This window comes from Heloderma suspectum, chromosome 2 (genome assembly GCF_057233095.1).
Source record: "Heloderma suspectum isolate Gila_16-S chromosome 2, 16-S_ref, whole genome shotgun sequence".
Lineage (NCBI taxonomy): Eukaryota > Metazoa > Chordata > Lepidosauria > Squamata > Helodermatidae > Heloderma > Heloderma suspectum.
In genome coordinates, this window is record NC_139459.1 from 370,058,238 (window position 1) to 370,071,208 (window position 12,971).

A 12,971-nucleotide genomic window follows, 5' to 3' on the forward strand; every position below is an offset into this window, starting at 1 on the left:
ACCATGGCCGGATCAGACATCTCTAGGAACAGTCACAGTTGGCACACTAGCCTCAGCTGTACACATACGCTCCTGGCCACCAGCAAAACCTGAGCATCCAGGTTCAAGGCTGAGTCGAGAAGTCCACCCAAACTGCAAGCCTGAGTCTTCAGGGGGAGCGTAACCCCATCCAGCACAGGATGAATCCGTACTCCCTAATCTGCCTTTTGTGGGGGAAACTGTGGGGAAACAGAAGGGAATGAGAACTACCCTGCCCAGAGGATGGGGCTGGTGGTCAATGTGAAATCACACTTTATTACCTGGACATGTATACACGGGTATCCCGCAAATGAACTACGATTTGGGAACAAGTTACATGGGTTTTTAAAGGAAAACAAAGTACATAGTAAAAATAAGAAGAGAAAGACTTTAGCCAATTAAAAGCTTACATATGTTCTCTATATCCAATCACATTAGAGTTGGGGGTGCTCACATATGCATCAGTGCTCCCTAAAGGTGAATATACCCCTAAACACAGCTGGGGCACAACGATCTGCAAATTCCTCCTGCCGGGCAATACCTTATCTCAGAAGGAAATGGGGCTTTTTGCCTACCCATTGCCCATGAGATAGGAGTTGGAGCCTGCTTTATCTGTATGCAGGAATGTTTATTCTACCCTCTTACCCAGTTCTGTGTGTCTTGTTTTCCTCAGCTACTCCCTTACAATATTCTCGGTATTTTTCCCTCTTGGAGACTTTGGTTCAGGCCTGATACAGGCTTTTTCTCCCACACTTTCACCTAAGGAGGCTATATAAGCCAGTACTTCAATGCTGCATAAGGCAGCTTCCTGTGTTCATGGTGAGCAATACCTGTTGTAACCCAAGATGTCAGAGGAACAGTTGAAGATGATTTCCCAGCCATCCTGGGATGGGTCTTCAGAATCTGAATCAAAAATACCTGGCACGTCACGCCTGGTGAACGGCTGAGACTACTGTGTCCCCCTCTCCTCGGTAGAGGAGGTGACATCGGCACATTCTGGGCATGCTCCACATTGGGCTATATAAGTCACAACCACTGCCAGACTGTGTTTCACATGAGAGTAGTGCTACCTGTGTGGTAACCTGTGACAAGAGAGCAAGTTTGACATGAGGGGGCTTGTGGGTAAGGTAGTTCTTTGTATTCTGTACAATTATTGCATTAAATTTTATGCATTTTTATTACATTTATATCCCACCATTTTTTTCCTCTTGCAAGGAACCCAAAGCGGCTTAAGTGGCCCTCCTGCTCTCCATTTTGCCCTCACAACAACGCTGTGAGGTAAGTTAGGCTGAAAGTCAGTGACTGGCCCAAAGTCACCTAGGGAGGTTCATGGCTGAGCAGAGACCAAAACCTGGGTCTCCGTAATCCCAGTCCAACACTCAAACCATTATACCACACTGGCTCTCTTGGTTGGTTATGCCTAGTTTTTTTTCCTGCAGGTTCCAGAGTGGAATTGTCTCTTTCCATGATACATCCAAATAGTTTACTATATTGGCTGCTGGAGTGGGGAATGTGGATTTTTGGTGAAAAAATGATTTGTATTTTATTATCCCGTTTTGTTCAGTATATTTATGCATTTATTAACTTTCTTGTCTAAAGATTTATTGTCATATGCTTATTTTTGGATGTTTCATATTAGTCTTTTGATATTTTATTTAATACTGATGTATTTGTTCTGTATGATGATGTTCACCACTTCCTTTCAAAGGGAAAAGCAGGATACACATAAATGGTGATGATGAAAATAAAAAATATGCAAAATAAAAGAACTTATGCGCATTTAATTAGCATGACTTTACAGGAATCGCTTTATTTCAGTTCAGAAATACATGAACTCCTTGATGTGAAGAAAACTCTTACTTTGCAGAGCCAGCAGAGCTATTTGGAGTCCCAAGTTTGCAGAGCTCTTACTTTGCAGAGCTGTTTGGAGTCTGAATCCTCTCACACTCCAAATAGCACAGGTATTATTTCTATCTGGAGCCTAAAATATGAAGATTCAATTCACTTAACCATTCAATCAAATGTGTATTAAAAACATTTGCATTTCTGCCAAAATGTAACAATAAAAAATATGTACACACCATTAAAACAATTCAAGCAGTAAAAAATTAGAAACTTTTTTTTTTTTTAAGAATACAAAGAGGCACAGTGTAGCAGTCTCCCTTCTCCCAAATGATCTTTGGAAAAGAGCTTTTTTTTATCTGTCTCCAAAAAGGAGAGGCAGCAAGATGCTGATTAAACAGGTGTCTCTGATTAATCAGGTAGCCAGTCTTCAAGAAATACTTGTTATTTTTCGTAAAACTACTTCAGAAAAACTACAGGTGTTTGGTGTCATCTTAAAGACAAATTTCTTTCTGACATAGGAAGGAATGCCTTGTATAAGCAACAGTCCTGAACACACTTACTAGAGGTTAAGGGTGCAATTCTATGCATGTTTTGACCGAAAAAGGCCTACAACTTCCAGCATGGCTGGCTGGGGAATGCTGGGAGGTATAGGCCTTTTTCAGTCTAAACATGCATAGGATCGCACCTTAAGGCCTATTGAACACAGTGGGGCTTACTCCTGAGTAAACATGCATAGGGTTGCATTGCTAAGAATGTGACTGCTGTCAAAGGAATGCATCAGCTAAACACAGAGTGAATGCCTCCCCGCCTCCTTGAGAACTGCCCTTATATTCATATGAAAATGTATGCAGATTTAACTTATCAGTCCTTGTACCAGGATTCCCAGCCCTTCTGAACCCATGGGTACATTTGGAATTTTGATAAGAGTGTTGTGGGCACACTTACAAAACGGCTGCCTTGGTGGGCATGGTCGGTCACAAAACACCCATTTGCCAAAGTACAAGGCAGAAGTGGAGTCTGAGCTCCAAAATGCAAATCTACTCTTTGGAACCCAAGTAAAGATGGCACTGGAGGGCAGCCTATTCCCTTGCAGCAGGCCAACTTGAAGGATTGCTGGAACTAATTCCAACCTTCTTGCAAAGTAGGACCACTCTGGAAGTAATTCCAACTCTCCTGTGAGGTAGGACTGCCCAAACCCGGCCTTCAAGTCCCCCAAAATACCCAATAGCCACCTTTCTAGGCCAAGAGGCACTGAAATTAGCACTGAGGTTATGCAAAAGAAATCACACCACCTAAAGGTTGGATGAGGTTTATTCAGGTAACAAGGTAAAAAAGGTAACGGTGTCCCCAACCAGTCGTGTCCGACTCTAGGGTGCGGTGCTCATCCCCGTTTCTAAGCCGAAGAGCCAGCGCTGTCCGAAGACGCTTCCGTGGTCATGTGGCCGGCATGACTGAACACCGAGGTGCACGGAACGCTGTTACCTTTCCCGCCGAGGCGGTACCTATTTATCTACTTGCAATTTCTTGCTTTCGAACTGCTAGGTTGGCAGAAGGGTAACAAGAGGTAGAGGGAAAAGGAAGAATGGAAGTAGGGAATTGCACAAAAGGGTACAAGCCAAATTACTAAACATACAGAGAGAGCTTTATGAACCCACACCCAAGCAAAATAATAAAGCTACCTGGCCTGTCCTTAACATACCTAAGTATGGGCCTCCCAGGATAGCATCCAGCCGTCTGCAGGTCCAGAACCACCAGGATGGAGACCCCATGTCTCTACCTCAGCCCTCTCTTAAAGCCCAGCCCTGGCAACCCCGGGCAGATTTTCCTTTAGGCAATCACCAGCTCAGCCCCTGGGTGGGCCGCCCTGGCCTCCAAGAGGCTGGAACTCCCCACCAACCCCAGCTATGGTCACTCCCCAATAAGCAGGGGCTGCACCTGGCCTTGAGTGGAGGGCCGAGGAGCCTCTAGATAACCTCCTATTCCAGGTGGTTGCAATAGACGGAATAACAAGGCCTAAGCTCAGGATGGAAAACAGGACACCATTCTTGACACCAGCCTCCCAATTAAATGTATATATCTATATTTTAAGAAACAAAATAAACTTCAGGAGTGGCAGGAAGCCTGGTGGGTGCTAAGAGAGGTGTCTGTGGGTGCATTGGTGCCGATGCGCTCCATACTTGAGACCCCAGCATTCTACGATTAAGGGCACAATCCTATGCATGTTTTGACAGAGAAAAGGCCTACAACTCCCGGCATTCCCTGGCCAGCCTGTCGAAACATGCACAGGATTGCACCCTAATCCACTCAGATGTCTCTATGTGGGCAAGAGCTCTCCTCTTACTGTTTTTTTTTTTGCAATGGATCATGGGAAAACCTGACCTGCACCCTGCCTGAGGTGTCTCTTGTGTTCACTTTGTCACAACAAATAAAACATTATTTGGGGGTAGGAAGAGGAGTGTGCCAGAGGGGAGGGGGGTTCCACGGGACTGGGGGGCAACATTTGTGTTTCCCACTGGGAACAGCAGCATGACTTGTGATGGTCGGGCACATTCTGAGCATTTATAGACCTTCTCTCCTTTGGGGATGTTCTTGTGATTCTCAGAGACGGAGCGGTCAAGAAAACATTTGCCACACCCCTCACATTTACAGAACTTCTCTCTCGCATGGGCCCCCTGAGGCGTCCCAAGGTTTGATCTTTCAGCCCATTTGCTGTACGCCATGCATTCATACAGTTTCTTTCCTGCGTGGATTTTCTGGTGAGTTGTAAGATGTATTTTTCGAACAAAACATCTCCCACACTCCTGGCAACGATAGGCCGGAGCGTGAATTCTCCGATGGTTCCGCAATTGCGAGGGGTGACTAAACATTGACCCACACTCCAAGCATTTGTAGGATTTCTCTCCCGTGTGCACTCTGTGATGCCTCTCGAGCTGTGTTTTTTGAACAAAGCATTTCTCACACACCAAGCATTTAAAAGGCGTCTCCCCCGTGTGGATCCTCTGATGTCGCGCAACCGACGCACAATGAGCAAAACATATCCCACACGCCTTGCACTGGTACAGTTTGTCCCTTGTGTGAATTCTCTGGTGTTTGGCAAGGTAGCACTTCTTAGTGAAACATTTTCCGCACTCTCTGCACTGGTTTTTCTTTTCAGGATCACCTGCTGGGAGAAAGGGCAAACATGGACAGGATTCATTCCTGAGTGTGGGAATGAAACCACATCAGAAAGCCGGTGAAGATAACGTGAGGGCGAAATTAAATGGATACTTGCGGCCTTGGCAGTGGGGAAACATCTTACATTGCAAGGGTGTCAAACCTCTTTCAGCCCAAGGGCCAAGTTGAATTTTGGAGAAGTTCTCGGGGCCCACATTCCAGTGGTGCAAAAGGGGCGAGGCCAAAAATATGAGAAATACTCATATACGTAACTATACATATACATATATATATATACATATATATTTATACATATAAAATATACATATATAATATATAATATATATATATATATATATATATATATATATATATATATATAATATATATAAAATATACGTAACTAAGTTTTAGGAATAATCAAGACTTAGAATTGGCATTTCACACTTTTAAAATGGGAAAAAGAACTACACAAAAACTGGGAAGCCACCAAACAATCAGCGTTTGGGAGAAAGGGGTCATGGCCATGTGAAGAACCCTGGAGGGCTGAATTGGGTCTGCAGGCAGGCCGGATTTGGCCCGCAGGCCTTTGGTTCAACACCCGTTATACTGCACAGATGCAAAATCCAATAAAGATTAAATGTAGGGGTAGGCAACGGGGTGCCCACCGGACACCTTCCTTGGTGCCTGCAAAGGTGGCTGTGTGTGTGGGGGAGATTGTGTGTATGTGTGTGACAGACAGACAGACAGACACAGAGAAGAAGTGGAGTGTGTGTGAGTGAAGTGTGTATGTGTGAGAGAGAGTGGAAAGTGTGTGTGTGTGTGCTTGAGAGTGGAAAGAGTGTGTGCGTGGATGTGAGTAGAAAGAGAGTGTGAGTGGAGTGTAAGTGAGAAAGAGGGAGAGAAAGAGGGAGAATCTATGGGTGATGAGCTAGGGTAAGAGAGAGTGTATGGGTGGTGACCCAGGGAGAGCAAAACGGGGGGGGGGGAGTGTGGTTTGCTGGCAGGGGGGAGAGAAAAAGAGTTTGTCTTCTGTGAAATAGGTTTCTGCTGGCACTGAAACTGTGGGTTCAACAAGTTGTTTAGTGTGTTGGGGCTGAGACCCCACCCCTGCCTTCTACTCTGTCTTTTGGGCAGGTGACTTGTCCTCTGCCAGGCCTCCAGTGGCAGCCATTTTGTGGTGGTGGCCAGGACAGTTTATCAAATTGCCAGATGTGCTCAGGGGCCTAAAAAGGCTGCCTACCTTGAATTAAATGGCTACTCAGGGCCTTGGTGTAAGCAAAACATCTTCTACTGTAGGGGTGGGCACAAAGTAGATCTCCAGGTGTTTTGGACTTCAACTTCCAGAAGCCCCTGCAAGCAAGGCCAATGGTCGGGAATGCTGGGAGTTGAAGTCCAAAACATCTGGAGATCCACTTTCTGCACACCCCTGTCATATAGCATAGACTGGAGGTGCAGAATCTCAGGGCCAGGGACCAAATGTAGCCCTTTGTGGTTCCCCAGGTGGCCCCACACACCCTGGACTCACTGCCTTTCCCTGATCGCTGACTGCTTAGTGGCTTCCTGGCTTTGGTGCAGTTTTCCCCCCATTCTAAAAGGTTGAACTGCCTCTCCTAAGGTTGAACTGCCTCTTCTCAGGCTTCGTTACTGGCAGGAAGAGCTTGAAGCTAAAATATGCTGGTATTTTTACCCCGCCCCTTTTGCCTTTAGCCCTGTCCACCTCAAAAGCTTCTCTGAAATGGAACTGTGCCCCTGGGGTGAAAGACGCTCTGTACTTCTGGCACAGATGCAGAACTCCCAACAATGCTCCTAGGGGATGAGTGAGTTATTCAGATCATCACATAAGCTTCACTGTTCTTTTGTAGAGCTCCGCCGACACGCATGGCGTTGTCCAAAGTATCAGAGGACAGGTTCCAGCTTGTGCTACAGCTCAGTGGCAGAGCACCTCTTTTGCATGCGGGAGGTCCCAGGTTCAACCCCCGGCATCTCCAGCCAAAAGGGTCTCAGGTGACCTCTGCCAACCAGGAAGGCCAGAACTGAGCTAGATGCATCAATGGTCTAATTCACAGAGTAGAACCCCAAACAACTACCTTTTAAAGAAGAATTAGTTAGCAAGTCTCCCCTGACCCCCATACCTGAGCTGCTGGCCAAGATCTGCGTCTCATCCGATGTCCGAATGGAGGCTGGCACCCGTAGGTTTTCCACTTGCTCCAGCCAGGAGATGAGGTCAGGCTTTGGGCCGGGAGATCCTTCTTGGGCAAGAAAGATGACAGAGAGCATCAGGAAGGCTTGGCCAGGAGTGACTCCTATCTGGGCTGAACCACTTCGTGGGGGGCTCATACAAGATGGAATGCTCATCTATATTAAAAAAAAAAACCCGCATTATCAAATGAGCACTTCCAGGAGAAAAAAAAAGAGTACCAATCTAGTTTTTCTAGACCAGCTTTCCCCAACTTGGTGCCCTCCAGATGTTTTGGACTTCAACTCCCATCAGCCCCAGCCAGGCTGGCCAATGGGAAGGTATGCTGGGAGTTGTGCCCTCCAGATATTTTGGACTACCAGGTTGGAGAAGTCTGGTACAGACAGATTTATGGAGAATAAGGCTACTTTTCTGTGAACCACCTAGAGAGCTTCGGCTATTGGGCAGCGTAAAAATGCAATAAGTCAATAAATACCAAAGACTGCTAGTCATCATGGCTATCGGATCCTAGGCAGTATGCTTCTGTATGCCGTTTGCCAGGGAGTGACAGTAGGAGATGGCTACCGGCCTCATGTTCTACTAGCGGGCTTCCCAGAGGCATCGCGCTGGCCACTGTAGGACTACATAGGCCTTTGTTTGGCCCAGGGGCTTTGCTAGGCCTTGAAAAGATTCAGGGCCCAATGGGACACAAATCTGCATAATAACTGCACACGCTAATTTATATCTATATATGCAAATTTAGAAATAATTATAGGATTTATTTAAATTTCACAGGAAGCGAAGCCAGCCAATTACTTTCTCAACCAAATCATCCCAAATAAAATAAATTCTTTTCAGTTAATTGTCACCCTGCCCGGATCATCCCAAACCAATGGAAAACCATTCTTTTCTCAGCTTAATTGCCATACAGGGAAAGATTTTGGTGGAGGGAGTGCCGCATGTGAGGAGAGAGTTAATCCTTCCCTCGCCAGCTGCAGTCCCCCTTGAAAATGGCCCTCTGCATGGCAATGAAGCTGAGGGGAAAAGACCTTCCATTGGCACTAATGGATACTCAGGGCTCTGTGAAATAGATCGGGGGCCTTGGAAATAGATTCAGGGCAGAAGCCCCATGAACCCAGGTTTAACAACGCTCCTGGATTGGCTGCAGCCAGGAGGGCTCCTTCTAATGTTCTCAGCCTTCACCTCGAAATTTAGTCTTCTATGCACAGAGATTTTTTTTGTACAACAGAGCTTTCAAATTCCTGCCCCTAAATCATTAGCATGTCAGGGAAAAGGTTAGATTAGAAGCATTTTCTCACACTTCTAGTTTTTGTGAACCGCCCAGAGAACTTTAGCTATTGGGTGGTATAGAAATGTAATAAATGAATTAAAAAAGCAAATAAATACGTGGAAGACCCCACTCACCACTGGAATGCAGCTCCGAAACCCAATTTGGTCCTCTGACTGGAACAGTTTGACACCCCTTTATTATAATTAAGGGCATAATCCTATGCATGTTTAGATAGAAAAAAAGTCCTACAATTCCCAGCATGCCCCAGCCAGCCATGCTGGCTGGGGAATGCTGGGAATTGTAGGACTTTTTTTCCTGTCTAAACATGCATAGGATTGTGCCCTAAAGTAATGATAATCGATAATAATAATACCTCCCAAAAACTCCTCCTCCCAAAAGGCATGAGTAGTTTCTTACCCAAGGATGCCACATTCCCATAATTCTCCAGCATGACCTCCTTGTACAAGGCTCTTTGGTTCCAGTCCAGGAGGGCCCATTCCCCCTCTGCAAAATGCACAGCCACATCTTCAAAGTTCACCAGCGTCTACGAAAACAAGACCGCCCTCACTCATCAGTCTCCACTACAGCAAAAACCCTCTTAATAGTGCAGCCGCAGATGGACAGATAATCCAAGGCTGCTTAAACGTTGAGCGCACTTACTAGGGGACCCAGTGAGACTAACTCCTGCGTAAACCTGCTTAGGGCTTATTTCTTTATTTGATGTGTACCCCACCCTTCTACTAAAAATGGCACTCAAGGCGGCTTACAATCACTAATAAAACTTGATAAGAACAATAATAAACAAATGCATTAACATTTAATTAAAAACAATTAAAAATACAGGGCTGCAGTATTCCTCCCTTTCCTGCAGCTAAGAGGGAATCTTTCCTCTCCCATCCCTTCCACCTGGGAGGACAACGATAGTGCAGGACCTCTTTGTGCATTTTTGCAAGCCTGCAGATCAGATCAGCAGCTTCTCTGTACAGAATGTCAAAGAACCTGCAGAATCTAACTGCTTATGTCTTCCACTGTGGCTTTAATCCTCTCCTAGGTATTTCATGCTTTTTCTTTCCCCATCACAAACTCACCATCAATGATCGGAGAATATACTGATTCAGCTCAGCCATTGTCCTTTCCTTCTCCTCGGAAGGAGGGCGCAATCTGGATTGATGCCAGGACATCCTTTTGGGCTCTGTGGAAGCAACAAGAAGGGCACAAATAGTGGAGAACAGTTCAGGAAAACATCACTTTTTCTTCATCACGTTCGGTCAAGAAGCAGGAAGCAGTTTGAGATCACACTTATGGCTTGAAGGGTGGAACTGATCATCCCAAACCCCTCCCTAAAATCCAATGGAAAAACTAGAGTATTTGTTCATTTAGGGTGCAATCCTCATAGAATCATAGGGTTGGAAGGGGCCTACAAGACCATCAAGTCCAATCCCTGCTCAGCGCAGGAAGCCTGATTCCCAAGCGGTCTCCCATCCAAGTACTAACCAGGGCTGACCCTACTTAGCTTCCGAGATCAGGCACATCTTTAGACAGAAAAAAAGTCTCACAATTCCCAGCATTCTCCAGTCAGCCATGCATCCTAAGTAACCTAATGGAAAACCTGTGTCTTATAACTTGTGTATATTTTGGGTCTTAAGATGATATGGAGGAGGGTTTTCATCTGAAGACTCTGACTATGCCAATGTTCCACAACCTGGTGTCCTCGAGATCTTTTGGTCTACAGCTCCCGGCATTCCCAACTACTGGTCACACTGGCTGGGGCTGATGGGTGCTGAATTCCAAAAGATCTGGGGAGCACCAGGTTGGGGAAGGGTTGGACTATACAGACCTCATGACTTCAACACCAAGTCACCTCCCCCACCCTGTAAACTTGGGTGAAGAGTCCTGGAGCTTGCACATGTTTGGGTGACATTTGACTTGGTATTGCACTAATATGGATTTTGGAATACTAATTTTGGCATTCCATCCTAACACGTTTTCTGAAGAGGGATTTGCACGCATCTCTCTCTCTCTCTCTCTCTCACTTATTCACACACACACACACACACACTTCTGGCTTGCTCGTTTTCACATGATGCGTTGTTTTGATTCTCTGCTTTTTATCCTTCTCTCCTTGCAGCGAAAGGAGATGCAAGGTAGAACCACAAAATCTCTGCCCAGCTGGGCAAGCATACAACCCAAAGAGCCCTCCACCCTCGTTGCAGGCACTAAGATACGACAAAACATCTCCACTCCCACCTCCTTCACCGGCATGCGCAAGCCGAACGATTCAGACGTTTACTCATCCGTGGAAAACTTGCAAAGGATTTGTCCTTAACGAGCAAAACTTCCCGCTCGAAGGCTGCTCCGCACCCTCCCATCCACGCACCAAAGAGCCCTTCCCTGCAGCTATCCACGCCCCCAAAATTTCATCCAATCAGACACCTCGCTTGAGGGACCGCTGGGAACCCAAGGCAGGCTGGGACCTGTAGTCCTTGTCTCCTCCCCTTGTCTGGTACCAGTACAAAGGATCATAGAATCATAGAATAGTAGGGTTGGAAAGCGCCTACAAGGCCATCGAGTCCAACCCCCTGCTCAATGCAGGAATCCAAGTCAGGGTCCTGGGATACGTACTGTTTCCTTCTCTTTAGCGAAAGAGCTTTGGATTATGTCCAGCGCTAGCTCTACTTAGAGGAGACCCTTTGAAACGAAGAGGGCTGAAGTTAGACTGACATTGGACACAACCCATAATATAGGGAGTTGTGGTCCAGCACGGCCGGAGGGCATCAGGTTGTAGAAGGCTGGTGTATAGGTACAACCCTTCAGCACATGAATTGTGTTGCTGTCTCCGGAGTGCAATTCTATGGCTTATCCTGCCCCTTTAAATCCTTAGTGGGGTAAGCATGGGGGGGGGGGGAGTGAGCACTGCCCTCCGAAAAGCTGTTTGAAAAGTTTGCAAGACACAAGCCCTCATGCATCTTACCTTGGAAAACTTAGATAGAGATGCTAAGCACCAGCCCTCAGAACACTACCGTGCTTTATAGTCCAGCCTTGTATGTAAGCCCTCACCTGCTCGCCATAGGTGGCAAGGAATTCCAAGCGGGTGAGTGTGTAGACTGGCAGCGGAAGGGTGACCATAATTCATTATTTTCTCTTCTTCAGCCTACTGCGCTACTTGATCATTGCCTCCTCCTCACATCCTCTCGTGCTCTCTTTTAATGTCTGGTTCACACATACATATACTTCACTGGATTACTATATGCTTCATATGTTTTGAAAAACATTGTTTGAGGTGGTGATAGATGTATTTATTTATTTGTTTGTTTGTTTGAAGAATTTCTATCCCACTCCTCAGCCAATGCCAGTAAATTTGGAAAACACAAGAATGGCCACCAGATTGGAAAAAATCAACTTATATCCCCGTACCAAAAAAGGGAAACACTAAAGAATGTTCAAACTATCAAACAGTGGCACTTATTTCACATGCCAGTAAGGTAATGCTCAAGATCTTGCAAGGTAGACTCCAGCAATTCATGGAACGAGAATTGCCAGATGTTCAAGCTGGGTTTAGAAAAGGCAGAGGAACTAGAGACCAAATTGCCAATATCTGCTGGTTAATGGAGAAAGCCAGGGAGTTTCAGGAACACATCTATTTCTGTTTTATTGACTATTCTAAAGCATTTGACTGTGTGGATCATAACAAACTGTGGCAAGTTCTTGGTGGTATGGGGATACCAAATCATCCTGTCTGCGTCCTGAGGAATCTGTATAATGACCAAGTAGCAACAGTAAGAACAGACCACGGAACAACAAACTGGTTTAAGATTGGGAAAGGAGTACGGCAGGGTTGTATACTCTCACCCGATCTATTCAACCTGTACGGGGAACACATCATGCGATGTGCTGGGCTTGATGAAGCCAAGGCTGGAGTTAAAATCGCTGGAAGAAACATTAACAAACTCAGATATGCAAATGATACCACTTTGATGGCTGAAAGCGAGAAGGAGCTGAGGAACCTTCTGACGAAGGTGAAAGAAGAAAGTGCAAAAGCTGGGTTGCAGTTAAACCTCAAAAAAACCAAGATGATGGCAACCAGCTTGATTGATAACTGGCAGAGGGAGAAAACGTGGAGGCAGTGACAGACTTTGTATTTCTAGGCGCAAAGATGACTGCAGACGCTGACTGCAGCCAGGAAATCAGAAGATGTTTACTTCTTGGGAGGAGAGCAATGACAAATCTTGATAAAACAGTGAAGAGCAGAGACATCACACTGACAACAAAGGTCCACATAGTTAAAGCAATGGTATTCCCCGTAATAACCTATGGCTGCGAGAGCTGGACCATAAGGAAGGCTGAGCGAAGGAAGATAGATGCTTTTGACCTGTGGTGCTGGAGGAAAATTCTGAGAGTGCCTTGGACTGCAAGAAGATCAAACCAGTCCATACTCCAGGAAACAGAGCCAGACTGCTCACTTGAGGGAATGGTATTAAAGGCAAA

General features: G+C 45.9%; 2 protein-coding genes across 8 annotated transcripts in view; one reads left to right on the top strand and one right to left on the bottom strand.

Moving 5' to 3' along the window:
• LOC146356034 (uncharacterized) overlaps positions 1 to 12,971 on the top strand; it is a 56,166-nt gene that overhangs the window by 18,641 nt on the left and 24,554 nt on the right. The window contains exon 6 of the mRNA XM_084829998.1: positions 3,182 to 3,189. Within this exon, the coding sequence (XP_084686124.1) occupies positions 3,182 to 3,189 (8 nt within the window). The remainder of the gene's footprint in view (positions 1 to 3,181; positions 3,190 to 12,971) is intronic.
• On the bottom strand, positions 1,682 to 10,896 carry LOC146356035 (uncharacterized). Of its 7 annotated transcripts, none has more exons than XM_084831779.1 (5): positions 10,734 to 10,896; positions 9,575 to 9,678; positions 8,904 to 9,030; positions 7,152 to 7,265; positions 1,682 to 5,023 (listed from the first exon to the last, which is right to left on the bottom strand). In XM_084831779.1, the coding sequence occupies exons 2-5, from the start codon at positions 9,665 to 9,667 to the stop codon at positions 4,272 to 4,274; spliced, it is 1,086 nt and encodes a 361-aa protein (XP_084687905.1). In that variant the 5' UTR covers positions 9,668 to 9,678; positions 10,734 to 10,896; the 3' UTR covers positions 1,682 to 4,271. The 7 variants fall into 7 exon arrangements, with proteins under 7 accessions (XP_084687905.1, XP_084687908.1, XP_084687903.1 ...); XM_084831782.1 differs by having other exon boundaries at positions 7,152 to 7,374; positions 10,734 to 10,888; XM_084831777.1 differs by having other exon boundaries at positions 7,152 to 7,268; positions 10,734 to 10,881.